Genomic DNA, 15,641 nt, shown 5'->3' with positions numbered 1-15,641 from the left:
GAGGCATGGAGGTGATGGGGCGTCAGGCGGCCGAGGCATGGAGGTGATGGGGCGTCAGGCGGCCAAGGCATGGAAGTGAAGCATCCCAGACAGACCCCTGGGTTCCAGACAGGTGGTGGACAGAATGCAGACCCGCGGAGGAGGTTGAAGTGCTGGCTGTGTGGGGTATCCTCACACCAAGAGACCAGCACAGCCGTGTGAAGGCAAAGAAAGTGATGTGTGCTAAACACAGATTGTTAGGTCATGTGTTCAAGGATGCTAGCATCAGCCTCAGGTGTGTCTGAGATCGCTGAGGAAAGATATTTTGGGAGTGTGAGGAAGCAAGAGCAGCAGGCACAGACCTTTGGTAGGAGAGCGTGTGAGGCCAGTGGGAACAAGGGGACCCAGGGACCCAGGGAAGACGTTCAGTGAAGGAGCCGCCAGTGGCTTTATAGGCTACAGAAAGGTCAAGTTATATGGAAGCAAAAACACATGACAGGAGACCCAGAAATGTAGCCGTTAGCTTCTCTCACAGCGTTGTTCACGCTCTCAAACTGGTGGTTTGATAAAGTAGTGTGCATGAGGAGGGCAGCTAGAGAGCAGCGATGGCAGCGCGCGCGGGGGGCAGAGAGCGCAGCCTGAGTGTGACAGCATGCTCGTGTTCCCCTGCCTGGCCTCGTGGCCACGCTGCATGCTGTGAGCCTGGAACCCTCTACAAGGCCGAATCGGGGCCATCGTGGAGCTCAGCTGTGGGTAGTGAAGATTGCACTTAGCTGCCTCTGAAGAGAAAACCACGAGGGTACCTAGGCCAGTTCAACTGAAACTTTTATTTATGATGATTTTTAATTCTCTCTGACAAAATTTATTTGTGCCATCCTAGACAGATATCATTTGCATTGCTTTGATAATGATTTTTCACAGTGTTGCCAGTTTTCTAGTTGATACAAAAGAACTATAGGAAAACCTACACCAAAGCAATCAAAGATACAGAGTCTGTCCCTTGCCAGGGGCTCAGCAGGCAGTGTGCCACAGTCTCCAAGAAGTGTCCCGGCTGCTGCTCACTGTTGAGCAGAATGCCCGGTGTCCACACGTACCGGAGGAGAGGCTTGTGTCGGCTCGCAGTGCGCGGCTCAAGGGTGCCTCTTGCTCGCTGTGGACTGTGATGCTGTATCTGCAGTGCTGTGTGTGTTAGTTCTGGTGGGCAATTAATAAGGCAGAGACGTACGAGTAGGAGCGACAGACAGGACCCAACCTGCGGTGTGCGCCGTGTCGTAAACCTGTGCTATGCTCATAAACATGGAAAGACAACTTTTATATATTATTAACTGCATGCATATTTAAAATGAAGACTTTCCCTGCAGTACAGATGCAAGTGCCTCCAGTGAGTTACAGCATACTGCAATTCTCAGTATATCCCAGATACTCGGTTTTTGACATTTTGACGTATCTATCCAATATTTACTGATGGTGAAAATAAATAATCAAGATTCAGTATGACAATTAGGTGCACAGATTATTTTATTTCAGAACAGGAGCATCCTGGATTCCTATTCTTAATGTGGCTACAACTAGTGATTAAACAAGCCTCTTTGTTAGACTGTCCAAATGTACCGTGTCAGTACAAAGTATCTCACCGGGCAAAGGAGAATTCCATTTTCTGTATTAAACTTATCATGATGGGGGCTGGAGAGATGGCTCAGTGGTCTAAAGCACCTACTTAGAACAAGCTTAGCAAAGCGCACGGACCGCGGTTCAATCCTCCAGCACCACATGCCAGCCAGCCCCGCCCCCTGGTGGGCTGAGGTGGCCACACACACACACACACACACACACACACACACAAATAAATAAAATTTTAAAAAAAACTTATGATGATATGCTCCGAAAATGTGCGCATCCATTGCTATTCTTTTCATGAAATGTAAGAATGCATTTCTTGAATGTCACCGTAGCTGACACTAAAATTCACTGTCACAAATATTTAACACCTCACTCTCCTGATTTTGTCTTTATAAACATTGGTTAGCTGTATTTTCTTTATTTTTTAGAGGGTATAAAGTATTAAAAAAACAAAACAAAACAAAACAAAACACCAGCGACAACACAGAACTTTATTAACAAGGCGACAGGATTCAGCGTGGCTGTCCCGCTGCGCACGGCCACCCTCAGTGCCTTCAGCTCCCCCCAACCCCAACCCCAGCGCGGCTGCAGAGCAGAGCAGCCCAGCCGCCGGCGAGCGCCCCCTTGCGGCAGTGCCGACCCGCGCTCTGCACAGGCTGCCGCTCTCAGCCCAGCCTCTCGTGGTCTGCCCCCAACTACGTGGCAGCGATAGTATGAAGCAGTGCGCCGTGCGGTGGCGTCACCTCAAGTTAGTCTTGAGGTGGGCTCACACATGTGTAAATAACACAATTACTCCAGTAGCCACTGACTTCTCGGAGCTTTTAGCCGTTTCCAGGAACAGCCTGTTCTCTGCAGCGAGGGGAGGAAGGGCCCCGATGACAAGCGTCTCTGACACATCCGCCTCCTGCTTCACTTCCGGTTCCTGTGGGAAGCAGGCGGTCAGAGCGGCCCTGTGAATGCGTGACTCGGGAGCACGTTGCTGGAGGAGTGGGGTAATTTTACCTGAACTGCAGTTTTAAGAGGCCTGTTATTCTGGCTGGAACAACAACTGCACATCTGTTCTTTTCAGCGATGCTGAAAACAAGCTGTTCTTGTACCTGATAAACAGAACTGTGGTGTAGCCAGTACATCCTGAAATGCACCGAGGACGGAGAAGCAGCGGCTGCCCTTCGTTCAAGTGTACAGAGCCGGCTTTCTCAGGGCCCCAGGGCTGGCACTCGGAGCAGCCAGACCAGTTCCTGCTCCGAGACCATGACTTCAGTTCCGTCGCTGACTCGTGCCCAGGGTACATTCACGTTCTCCCTGTGGCCAGGGCTCTGAAGCGCTGCGAGGAGAGACAGTGGAAAAGCCCGGCAGGGTGGAGCCAACGCACGCACGCACTGGCTAAGCTGCGAGCAGCGCAGGCTCCTGGGCGTGGTACTCCGCACGCCTCGTACCGAGGCGTCCTAATTCAGCTTCAGTTGGTCTGCTTGGCGGCTAAATGGAAAGCTGTTGTGCTGCCCGGTGGGATGAGGTAGTGCGGCCAGCCTTGGGAAGGGGACCCTGGAACTCTGTCGTGTGCAGCCTTCGCAGGTGCTCCAGCTCTGTATTATCTGCACACTGCTGCCGATGAGCCCCAGGGGCTGTAGTGTAATTTACCATTCTTTTTCACTATCTGTTTCCCATATTGTGCAAGATAAGACCCCTGGCTTACCTGCATGATGTACAAGGTGAATGCCTCAGGACAAAGGGGCCATCTTTGGGTCTGGAAAAGAGAGATAAAGGCACCATCTTTGAGTCTGGAAGACAGGGGCTAGGTGGAGGTGGATGAATGGTGGATCTAGCCAGGGTGAAACCATTCATGTTTCCTGGCTATCCCTCACAGAGCAGGAAAGGCTGAGTCCTCAGATGATGACGATGATGACCTGCCAGGGTCTCTGGTTGACCCTGCCATGACCCCGGAAGTCACTGGCTCCTCTCCTAACTCTGTGCTGCTTCCTTCTGCCTCCTCTTGGTTTCTCCCTTCCGTGTCACCAAAGCTGAGCTGAGCTGTAACAGATGAGTGCCCAGCAGATATAGCTATAGTGATGTTAAAATCAAAGTGACAACGGACTGCGTGAGTGCAGCTGCAGGGCTTGGGAGCAGAGGAGCTCAGGAATGTAGGACTCAGAGCCCTGAAGAGAAAAGGGCAGGTTTGGGTTTATCCTGCCTCCGTGTGGATCAAGCAGAGGCCACTGCTGACCAGGAAGGTGACAGCTGCATTACAAGGCCAGCTCTGCTGCCCTCTGAAGCTCTCTCGCAGGCTCCAAGTGTCACTCTGGTGGTGGAGGAGCTCAGTGAGGAGGTGGCACAGTCTGTCCTATACTTGGGCACCATGGCTCCTCCTCTGCTCCCTCCCTTCTTCCCCCGTCCCACTGCCAACCCCAGAGGAGCTCAGTGGCATTTGGGACCCCCATGTCAGTCTCCCAGACCTGCAGAATGGGCCTGTATCTGTGGCTGATGTCAGGGATGGCCCTACCCTCATTGGCCTCTGGCCACATGGCCTCTATGGCATCCTATTTGGAACCCCACAGGTAAGCAGACCACCTGGGGATAGCATCTCGCCCTCCAGCATTAGTTCATTCATGCCATGGAGTCAGATGGGACCCGCTCCTGACCCCAGAAGTGTCACAGAAAGCCCTTCATGGCAATGCGTGTGGCATCTGGGCCTCAGTAGGATGCCACCACCTGCTGCCCCAGTGGGCAGGGACAGGGCCAGGCTAACCTGAAGCATGGTGGGGTAGCATGGCAGAGGCTTTCCCTCCCTCTGTACCATCCAGAAAGACCACCTGAGAGTCGTGAGCCTCCTAGGGAATGAAAGTACAGTCAGGAGCAGTCTCAGGCCCACACTCTGGGAGGCTCTGAAGCCATCACAGTGCGGGCCCTTGCTGCCTTCCTGCATTCACAGGTGCCTGGGCAGATGGACGGACGGACAGGCGGGCAGAGCATAGAACCCCGGGGAGCCTGGCTTCACCTGCCTTTGTGGGTGGGGAAGGTGTTTGGCCACAGCACTCAGGGCTCAGGCACAGAGTGTGCTCAGGAGAGAACGCATGGACCGGCGTGTCAGAGGGACAGTTTCTGACAGCTTTGTCTCTTTGTTTCCCATCCTTTTTCCCTAAAAGAAAAAGCCTTGCAAATGTTCTGCCTCCTTCCTCCTTCTGAGCCAACCCACACTACGTGTGGAGAGAGGGTCTGTCCCTCTCCCCGGCCACTTTGGGCTCCCTTTCCTTCATCCTTCTCTTCCTCCTTCTCATGATGTGTGTCAGCCCTGTTGCTAGGCAACTGCACACAGCCTGCTGCTCAGCCTCTGTGTGCTTCCACTGAGCTAGAACATCCCCTTCCACACCCTGCTGCATAGGGAAAGAACTCAGAGAGCCAGCAGGCTGGGCGTGTCCCTAGCACAAACAGAATGTCCCTGATCGCCCCTGCCTGGGCAGCTGCACCTGGCATCTCCGGCACCCATATGAACCTGTCCCTGGGAAGCCACCCTCTGAAGCTGTCCCTAAAGAAGCCCCTGGTCCTAACAGGGAAGCACACAGGAATACGAATGTGTAGATGTAGGCTCTGCAGCTGCTGCCTGCAATGTTTTCCCTTGACATTGCAAAACAAAACGTCTGATCACTTCCACGGGTTCCATCTTGCCCTCAAGCTGTTGGCCCTTTACTTCTCATGAACCGCAAGGCCAGGCACTTCGGGTTATTCCCATTGGCAGGACCTTAATGCCACCACCTGCAGCTGTTTCCTCAAGTCTCTGACTTCGTCACAGGCTCTGCATCCCCAATCCCACAGCCCCCAAATCCCTGTCTTAATACACTGTGACCTGCTAGGGGCTGACACTGCAGAGCCTGGTGTGGACTCTGCCCATTGTAGGTGACCCCTCGCACGTCCTGCTCCCTTCCCCCCAGGGCCATGCACCGGGCAGCCAGTCCTCCAGCAGGGCACCCTGAAGCATTCCTTCCTTCCTCCTACGTTTCTCCTTCCATCCATCAGCTCATCTGTCCCCGGGATGTGAGGGGAAAACTGATTTTCTTGAAACATTAAGGCTCCTGTGTGTCCATAGCAAGGTAAATTGTGTAAGTTCTTGAGACAAGAAAGGCTTACCTTTTCTGAGACACAGTTCTGGCCAGAGACAGCCACACCATGTACTTGGACTAGGCGATGAAATGGGACAGTAACCTCACATACTGCAGCGGCCAGCTAGGCAGTCTCTCGTGTACTCAGTAGGTGCTCAATAAATAAATAAGGCTGAAAGAATTAAAATTTTCAGGGATTTTAGGACACCAGAATGATAGAATTTTCTTTGAGAATGCAGAGACAGATGTCTAATCACAACAGAAACAAATTCAGAGGAGCTATCTGAGGGTAAAAGAAAATAGCTCCATTCACAACCTTGGATTTTGCCAACAAAGGACTGTGCTTCCTCGTTGTCTTCTTAGAGGAGCCGAGTTGGTCATGACTTCTGTGGCCGCTGCTGGAGCTCGCGTGTGTCTACAGGGCCATCTACAGCCGCTGCTGGAGCTCTATGTGTCTCTGGGACCGTGAGCTCAGAGTCAGGGTTCTCGTACTAGAGGGCACTGACTTTCAGAGAGACCTGTTTTGCTGTCTTGCTGTCCTCCTCATGATGTGGGGAGGGGGTGTCCAGGACATAGAGAGTAGTGTCTCCTGGCGTGGAGGAGATAGCTGCACCCCACTGCACCCCGCCCACTGTGCCCCACTGTACACCAGCAGCTGAGGATGGAAGAGACAGCAGAGGGGAGAGAACACCCGAGGTGGCAGGGGAGGGCACATGGGAGCTCTCCACCGCTGATTGGAGTCCCGGGCACTGGGGTGGGACAGGTGCAGTCTCCTGCCCACTCACTGCTGCCCGATTCAGGCTTGCGAGCCCAGGGTGGGGATCACTGATGCCTGGCAACCTGGGGTGCAGCGCCGTGGCTCCGGGCCCTGGGGTCCGGGGTGTCTGTGGCCCACGCCTGCTCCTGCATCCTCAGAGCATGCCTTCTGGCTCTCAGCTGCACGGCCACCCTGCTGTTGCCATAGCAGCAGCTTGGCAGGAAAGCTCTTCCGGCTACCCGAGCCCAGCACAGCACCGACACACACCGACGCTTGGCCTGGCCTGCACTTCCCTGCGCCTCCCAGCACCCGTGCCGAGGTCTTTGTGAGGCGGGAGGAAGCAGAGGGGAGTCGCAGAAGCCTTCAGGTGCAAGGCACACGAGCCTGCCGCAGATGCTTGGGCACGCGTGTCTCCGTCTCGCAGCAGCTCTGCAGCCCTCTTCCTCAGTGATTGTATGAGGTGTGATCAAAAGCACAGTGAATGCTGCTGCTGAGGCCAGCCAACACGAAGGCAGCACGTGAGGACCTGGAGCTGTGTCCTCAGCCACCCTAGCCCCCGGAGCGGGCACCGTGTGGCTTCTGGCTCTTCCCCAAAGCCAAAACGATGACAGAGAAGCGTTTTTAATCCAATTCAAGGCATCCAGGCAGCCAGGACAGCATAACCAAAGATCTTCAGGAAAGGGGACTCCAGAGCTGCTGCAGGAAGCTCCAGGGCAGTGGGAGGAACACGCGAAGCAAGAGGAGGGTTTGCATAGTTCATGGTCACATGTCTTTTACTGTAAGAATGGTTTTAACATAGTCACTGTAGTTTTCTGTCACTCCTTCTCACCACTGCCCTGGTCCAGGACTTCTCCCTGGGTGGCAGGAAAAGCTCAGGTGGCCTCAGGTTGTTCCATGCGCACTGCAGCCCAAGACAGTGTCTTGGGCTTCAGCAATGCCCTCGGACACCGGATATAGGGACAAGGCTCTTCTGAAGCCCCTGGGGCCCAGGCCTCAGGATAGCCTGTATCCCTCCCCCCAGGTCTACCTGGGAATTGGTTCCAATGCCCTTGTGCTCACCTTTCCTTCCCCAGGCATGCTGGCCTCCCCATGCTCCTAAGGGCCCGAGCCCTCCTCACAGCATAGGCTTCTGTCCCTGCGTGCCCCACACAGTTCTCACCACATCCTGTGCCCTTCCCTGCTTCTCTCCTTCTCCCTCCTTTCCTCATCTTCTCCCCTGAGAGCCCCAGGACTGGGTCTGGTCTCGGTCTGCCCTTCTACATTCTAGCACCCAAAGGCTTCCAGCACCCTCCACGTGCTCAGTCAACATTACTGCACTGACTGAGCCTGATGAGGGGCCCCCAGAGCCCTATTCAAGCTGGGGGTACCATCATGGCAACGGTCCCAGCCCAGAGCATGCTGAGACAGGATGTGCAAGCTCCAGGGGCTCTGTCCTGGGTGGAGCACAGCAGGACTGCTGGGGACGCAGAGGTGGCCCTGGGCAAGGTCCCCAAGGCTGTGCCTCAGTGGTGACACAGTGTGATCCTGCACTTCTACTCCAGAGACGCCACCTTGCATGTGGCCTGACATTCCAAAGATACGATTTTTAAAAGCACCCTAAACACAGTATCTCATCCCTGTCTAAGATGATGTGTCTGTCTTTTCCATTGAAATGTTAGAATTACACCATTTAAGTGTCAAAAGAACAGTACAAAGCAAAGGGGAAAAAGTTCTGAAGAGCGAGATTTTCCTTCTGACTTGTTCATACTATATTGAAATGCTAGAACTACATCAATTAAATTCTTGATGATAATTAACAAAGATCTTGAAAAAGAAAATTATCAGGGAGAATAAAGAGATAATTTGAGTGATTTCTTGGTGCTGTGTGACACACGCTCGGCAGCAATGCCTTGATCCTCCCACGGGCACAAAGGAGTGTGTGCTGCTTCCTGTGGCCACGGTCATCCTGAGGCACACGGAGCAGGTCCTCCCTCTGCGCACTGCGCTGATGTCAGGGCTGCGGGACTGTCCCTTTCTGGCATTGCCCGGTCAGGCATGGGATGGATGGTTCTCCCTGGGCACAGCACAGGTGATGGAAAGACTGTCTGCAAGAGGCCACCCAAGGTCGGACTGCAGCTTGGCCACGTGTTCTTCCCCTGTGGTTCCAAGAGCTGCTGTCACAGCACCACACACAGTCAGCCTGGAGAGGTGGAAGTTCATGTGCTTGAGTTGCAGGAGGCCAGAAGCCAAAGCTGGAGGGCTCAGCAGGACCACCGCTACCCTGGACTTGGAACCCAGGCCTTCCTGGCTGAGTCCCCGCCCTGGAGGTGGCCCTCGGGCTTTGGTGCGCCTTCTTAGCTCAGCCACCACTTCATGGTGTTGTGCTGTGATGTCACTTCCGGTCTCCTCCTCTTTTGCGTGGGTCTTGCTGGCTTGGGGGCCACCTCAGGAGTCACGTGTTGACTGCATCACTCTGCACAGATCCTGCTGCCCAATAGTCCGCAGGCGCTGATCTTGTGGGGGAGACAGCGAGCTCGTCACCATGTCTTCCAGCGACAGACCACGCCTGGGCTTCTGGCATCTGCATGTGCGCCGTGACACTGATGGCCCCTTGCCCGCATGCAGGGGAAGACCACAATTCCTGGCTCCTCCCCACTTCCTGGCTGCTCCCCACTTCCTGTTCCATTTCTTTCACTTGCTCTCTGCGAAGGCAGATCTAGTGGACACCGTAGCTCTGCATGTGGCCCAAGCCACTGGGTGGAGAGCTGTGCTTTGGAGTAGAGAAGCACACAGGCAGTACTGGCTCTGAATGACCCTCACCCTGACTGGAGGCAGAAAATTGCCTCCAGGCGACCTGCCAAGGGCCTCCGAGCACCTGTGTGTGCAGCTGGGTGCTGCTGTCACAGCCCAGCCTCCCTTCTGTCCCCCACCCCAAGTGTATGGCACCACCCCCCTTCCCCCCGTTCAGCCCCAGAAGGAGCAGTCCTGAGCATCATCCCCCAGGCAGCCACACTGGTACATGTGGCAGTGCCCTGAGGCCTTGCTAGCACCTCCTGGAGGCCCACACCTGCAGCCTGGGCACCCTGCCCGGCCCGACATTCCTACTGTGCCTGGGTCTCTGTCCTCTTCCTTGCATACGCTGGATGCAGTAGACACAGCTGCAGGCTCAGCTGCCTTCGCAAGAAGCCAATTCGTGTCCTAGGTACAACAGTGAGGTGGAAATGTGGACTGGTGCATGCTGCAGAGTTCCCCGGAAGCTAAGGCTAGAGATCCCACCACCCTGCTGTCCCCCTTCTAAGCAGCCCTGGAAGCATTTAGGATGGCCTACTGCAGTGGCCTGTGTACACCCTCGCTCACAGCAACACAGCACGCAGCAGCCAAATCTCGGAAGCAGCCTCCGTCCTGCAGCAGATGAATGGACAGTGTGCCACGCACACGCTGGGGCACTACTCTGCCAGAGAGAAGGACGAAGTGGTCATTCGTAGAAAAATGGATGCACCTTGAGACCGTGTTAAGTTGAATCAGACGCATAGCTGGGATGTCACGTGGGGTCTTTCACACAGGCCACCCAAACTATAAATAAAGAGCAAGATAAAAGATAGGTGATAAAAATAAGGAGATGCAGCTTTCTAATGTGCAACAGGGATTGAGGGTTGGAGTGGGGAGCGGAAGAGCAGGAAGAGATGAAAGGGGGCTCAGGGACTGGAAGAGGCGCTCCGGCTCCACAGAGAGGCAAGCCTCATGCACTGCACACGTGGACTAAGAAAGTAACAGACGTTTTGAGAGTCCTTTTGAAAAATGTATAGGAAACAGTTATGTGGCTGTGAATTTCAGTTAGAGGATGGAAGGTTCTTTGTAAACTGAAAATGTGCTTATGAACATTTGTAATACTCAATACCTAAAATGTGATCATGTTGTCCTGGCTCCCACTTAAGTAAGACCTAAAGATATGCTGACAGTCCTTAGCAGGGGCCTTAACAACGTCTAGATGCACTTTCAGGTGGTAATAGAAGATGCTCCCGTTTCTTAAAAAGGTGTTGTTTAAAAAGCAAGCCAAAAGTGTAGCTGACAGGAGGTTAGCTTTTATTCTCTTGGGATGTTCTTTGAGTAAGTGATTCACATTCCTTCGTGACAGTGGAAAACACGAAGGGCCGGAACACATATCTGAGTCACTTTTAAAGTGGCTTTCCTGTAAAAGGGAAGTCCTTTCACAGTCAGCTGTGCAGTGCCCTCGGGGTCCTGGGCTAACGGGAGAGCACCAAGAGCAGGTAGGCCCGGCCTCCCTGTGGACTGCATCTGCCTTTCACACGTGGTAACTGTGCCTGTGCTGCTGTCTCCACAGATACAGGCCCTTGGCTGAGACCCTCCCAGGCAAGAGGAAGCAGCCGCTGTCTGCGGAGGAGAGATGCCGGCTTGTTCTCCAGCAGTGCAAGCTGCAAGGCTGGCAGGTGGGTGACCCCAAGCCTGTGACTGCCAGTGGGATCCTGGAGGGGGGAGGTCAGCATGGGCAGCCGCCACAGCCTTCCCAGGAAAACTGCCTGCTGCAAGGAGACTGTGTTCCCGGAAGTGTGCAAACCAGCCTGGGAGTGTGGGCTTCATCCTCATGCAGCTGACCCTCAGGGACCCAAGAGCCTCCGCTGGAGCTGGCAGAGAAGCCAGGGGGCTCCTTGTGCTTCACCTGCCTCTTGGCCAACGCTGGTCTCTAAAGCATGTGAAAGGATCGGGCAAGTTGCTGTAAGAGTCAGATAGCAGTCACTGTGACAAAACACACAAGACGTAGTGTACAGGGACCAAAGGTCATTTTTGCCAAAGGCTGGATCAGAGAGGCAAGAGAAGAAGGGGGAGGAGGAAGAGGTGGGAGAAGAGGGGGAGGAGGAGGAGAAGGGTGAGAGGAGGAGGAAGGGGTGGGGGAAGAGAGGGAGGAGGAAGAGGAGAAGGAAGACAAGGGGGAGGAGGAGGGGGAAAAGGAGGAAGGGGGTAAGAGGAGGAAGAAGAGGAGGTGGGGGAGGGGGGAGAGGAGAAGGAAGAGGAGGAAGGGAAGAGGGGGAGGAGGCAGCAGCAGCACTGCTGACTCAGGGTGACATCAGCCAGCCACCTCAGTGTCGGTCACACAGCGTGGGAGTCCGGGGTAGCTTGCACTGTCATCTTGCAGGTAACAGAAGTGATTTCCACTGACTCATTGCTGGAATTTTTAGATAAACAATTGTATATGTATAATATTGTTTTATAAATCATATGACACCAAGATTTCCAGGTTGCTACTTTTTCCCTCTAAAGAATATTCTTAGTTAAGAATGTATATCACACACATACACACTGAGAAAGCAAAGGAATCTGGAACAAATCCTTCTGCCAGGACAGTGAAGGCACCCCGCAGTCTCCAAGCAGGGGAGGGTGGCCCTGGGCATGGGACGGGCTGGAGACACTTCGTGCACCTGCATTTGCGTGTGTGCTGGGCGGGACACCGCAGCAAGGGTGACATCACAGACACGTTGGAATTTTGAAAGTGAACATCAGTGTTTTAAAAGGGAAACGGTTTCCATTTTATCGCACAAATCTATTTTCTCCTTCTTAGCCCCACTAAAGGAGCTCAAAGTATGAGGGCAGGTGGAGGGGGGACAGGAACAGGCAGGGCAGAGAAAGGGGGTGGAGCTGGAGGGCCGCGACTGAGGGAGCACCCCGCGGGTTCTGGCCTGGAGCGTCTTCGCTGACAAGTGTGGCTGTTCTAGCCAGGAAACGCTCCTCTCCTCTGGCTTCAGGGTGGAGCCCTGCATGTGTGTTAAGCGAATAACTGACTTCGTAGAAACAAAGTCTGTTCAGATTTCACTCGTACATTAGATGTAAAGCACATTTTTGTCTGAAATGTGCTTATCCCCAGCTGCAAATCAGATTTATGAGCGCACAGAGCGCAGGCCTGGGTGGGAGCGCCGCTGGCTGTGGGTGGCCACCATGCAACCCTCCCGGGATGCCACCCGGCTGCGGCTGGCTGTGTGGAGCTTGAAGCCTCGGGGCTTGGCTGTGGGCCTGGGGATTATTCTCGACCAGAGTCCTGCCTCCCTGCTTATCCTTTGCCCTTGGGTGGTTAGCATAAAATTAGTGGATGTTCTATCCCGGGGTTCTAGGGGCAATTCTAAGTGATGGAAGAAACTGGAGTCATTGTGTGTGTGTGTGTGTGTGTGTGTGTGTGTGTGTGTGTGTGTGTGTGTAAAGCTACATAGACTATTAGCTAAACATTCTATTTTCTTAGTTAAAATTATCTTTTTATTATTCTAATGGGTCTTGGAGGTCTTGCGGATTTTGTCTTCTTTCCTTAAATGTAATCAGACCACATATGTGGACAGCCCTAAATCAACAGGGTGGTAACCCAGCTAGACAGCTCCCACACTCCTTCATTGCACTGTAGCAGCTCAGAATCTCCTTGTCTTCAGGCCAGATGAATATACATCTCTTCCTTTTCTTTCTTCTTTCTTTCTTTCTTTCTTTCTTTCTTTCTTTCTTTCTTTCTTTCTTTCTCTTTCGTCTGTCTGTCTGTCTGTCTGTCTGTCTGTCTGTCTGTCTGTAGTGGCAGTTGAGCCTAGGCCTTCTCTTTGAGCTATATCTCCATTTCCTTTGTGTTACTTTCTTTTGTTTTATTTTAGTGACAGGGTCTCATTAAGTTACCAGTTACCTAGGCTGGGCTTGAACTTGGGATCCTGCTGCCTCAGCCTTTCAGAGAGAGGGCTGGGGTTTTAGGTGTGTACCACTGCACCCAGTTGAGACAGTGTAACTTTAGTGTCATTATATATTCATGTGACCCATGCATGCTATGGACTTTATATGGGTTTGGAGAAACAGTTAAGGAATAGAATTTCATTTATAGAGAATGTGCACCCACGCACAGCTTTTATGTGTTACCCCCTTTTCAACATTTCAGCCAGCGACAGCTGAGGAGCAGCACGAGAGGAGGCAGCATGCACAGCAGCAGCCTCATCTTTGATGTGAGGAAGCTGAGTCTCTTCCAGTCGCAGTCTGGAGTCCTTTCGTGACTCCAGAACCTGAGGTGGCAGGTCGTCCCAGCCTCACTCTGAGCAGAGGTGTTGCCGTGTCCCTCTCAGGGCAGCTGTGTCTGGTCCCTGGCAGCTTTCCCATGCTTGTAAATCACCAGTGGATGCAGGAAAAGCAGGGGATGCTTCCGGGTCTCGTACCCCAGACCCTCTTCTCAGAGCCGGGGGACCACTGCACACTGCAGCAGGGAGCCAGCTGCGCCCTGAGCCGCAGAGCGGAGGGAAGGAGAGGGCTGAGGGCTCCTCAGGGCCTGGGAGCACGCGTGGATCGCACCGAGCTCTTCTGCGGCCATCGCAGGAGTGGGACATCAGGCCTGAGATGCTGGGTGGGGACAGCCATAGCAGCTTCCTCATAGTCACGGCTCAGGGACAGCAGCTTGCGGCACATGGCGTCTGCCCCAGGGATGCCGCGCTGGCTTCAGGGCTGCCCTGGCTTGTGTCCCACTCCTGCTCCTCAGCCGTGCCTGTCCCTCCCAAGTGCCTTCTGCACCTCTGCAGGTGGCATGTCTGCCCTTGTGTGCCGGTGGCCACCCATAAGGAAGAACCTAGGAAGAAGAGCTGGGTGGGCTCTGCACTCCAGATGTTAGTGTCTTTGGGACCAGGAAGGTGCACGGAGACAAGGGAGAGCTTTAGAAATCAAGTTTAGGATGCAGAGGGCATGACTCAGCATCCCAGCTGCCGGCCAGGCACAGGGTCCTGAACTGGATTCCTAGTACCCCAATGAGTAAATAAGTAGATACTGGATCTAACACACAACAGAGACCTAATGGGTAATATATAAGCACTTGTTTGTTTTGAGGTGAAAAACCACATGTGAGTTTAGTCAGTACCTATAAGACGAATGTACAAATGCATCCTTCTAGGATTAAAACGATGTTAAGCTTTCTAGTAGTGCACAGCCTGCTTTAAGCAAGGACTGCAGCGTAGGTTCAGATGAACCGGTGTGAGCTTCTGTGACAAAGCCTCCGCCACGCCGCTGTGCTGGAAGGCATTTTGCTGAGATGTCTGCCCACCAGGACGGCTCTTCCCTGGACTTCTCACTGCATCGGAACTGGGAACCACAGGTCTTGGCAGGCCTGTGCATGTTACTGTTCCCTTGTGCTCAAACTCCCTGCTTTTATGTGGTGCACAGTCTGCTTAGAGAAAGACAAAGAAAAGCAAGTGTGACGAGGACTGGGGCAGTCCTGTTGGTCTGTGGCCTGCTTGGCGAGACAGAATCCAGATGACATCTTCACCAAGAGAAATGACTTGGATGACTTCCGGTCCTGGGCTGTCTTTCCTGACATAGTCTCCACAGGAAGTGCCCATAAATGGCGTCACCGGTGTGGGAGCGGGGAGGGGAACAAAACAGTGCTCAGCCATCTGTTGTTCATTGGATTCTCAGGGCAGCCTGGCATTTTATCTATCTAAGTGGATGCATCTGTAACCTAGCGCTGCCTGAAGGCTCCTGTCCTGCTCTTCCCTCCTGAACTCTGCTCCTTTCTAACCACAACTGTTCTCACCTGGCTCGCCCATGCCATGGGGGTGGAACTTGGTTGTTTTGCAAGTTATGTCGTTTATGGGAAATGAAAACCTTTGAAACTAATTCTAAAAGGAGAAATAAGTGGTGTCATCTGACTTTCACACATTTCTCATGCATCCACTGATTATAGGATGGTTTCTTCTCTATGGTTATCGAGTGCTATATTCATTTCCAGCCATCTGGAGAGATGACGGATGGCAAGCAAATCTGTCCTTGTAGGTCCCCCATAGGTCCCTGTAAAGACTGGGTGACACTCGGCCCAGGTGTGCAGAGCCAGCCAGGAGGGGGCAGTGCACGGTGGTGCCAGGGCTCCTGGGTGGGAAGCCTTTCAGATTCAGGATGCCACTCTGTGAAGGGTGTTGGGCAGAGAAGGGCCACATTGGAGAGTAGGAGCTGGGGACAGGTGGAAGAGCACCCCGGTGCCCACAAAGGAGCTACCTGAAGGTGGTGCAGGGTCAGATGGGGATCCAGCCTTAGAGATGGTCACGTCCAGAGACTTAAGGGTAAGTCAGAATCAGGGTGCTTCGGGCTTAAGAAGGACAGCAGCAGAGATGGGAAGCGAAAAGCAGAATGAGAGCCCAGCTCCACTGCAGGGTGCAGGGCCCACAGGATGTGCTTCGTGTGTGTGTGTGTGTGTGTGTGTGTGTGTG

The 15,641-nt window shown here is 53.5% G+C and overlaps 1 protein-coding gene across 1 annotated transcript in view; it reads left to right on the top strand.

Annotated features, from left to right (window-relative positions):
- The window catches only part of Myo16 (myosin XVI), a 416,963-nt gene that overhangs the window by 322,000 nt on the left and 79,322 nt on the right, over positions 1-15,641 (top strand). The window contains exon 28 of the mRNA XM_023715200.1: positions 10,769-10,874. Coding sequence (XP_023570968.1) covers positions 10,769-10,874 — 106 coding nt within the window. The remainder of the gene's footprint in view (positions 1-10,768; positions 10,875-15,641) is intronic.

This window comes from Octodon degus, unplaced genomic scaffold, assembly GCF_000260255.1.
Source record: "Octodon degus isolate 3935 unplaced genomic scaffold, OctDeg1.0 scaffold00039, whole genome shotgun sequence".
Classification (NCBI taxonomy): domain Eukaryota; kingdom Metazoa; phylum Chordata; class Mammalia; order Rodentia; family Octodontidae; genus Octodon; species Octodon degus.
Note: the sequence above shows the minus strand (reverse complement) of the source record. Positions and strands in the feature narration are given on the sequence as shown.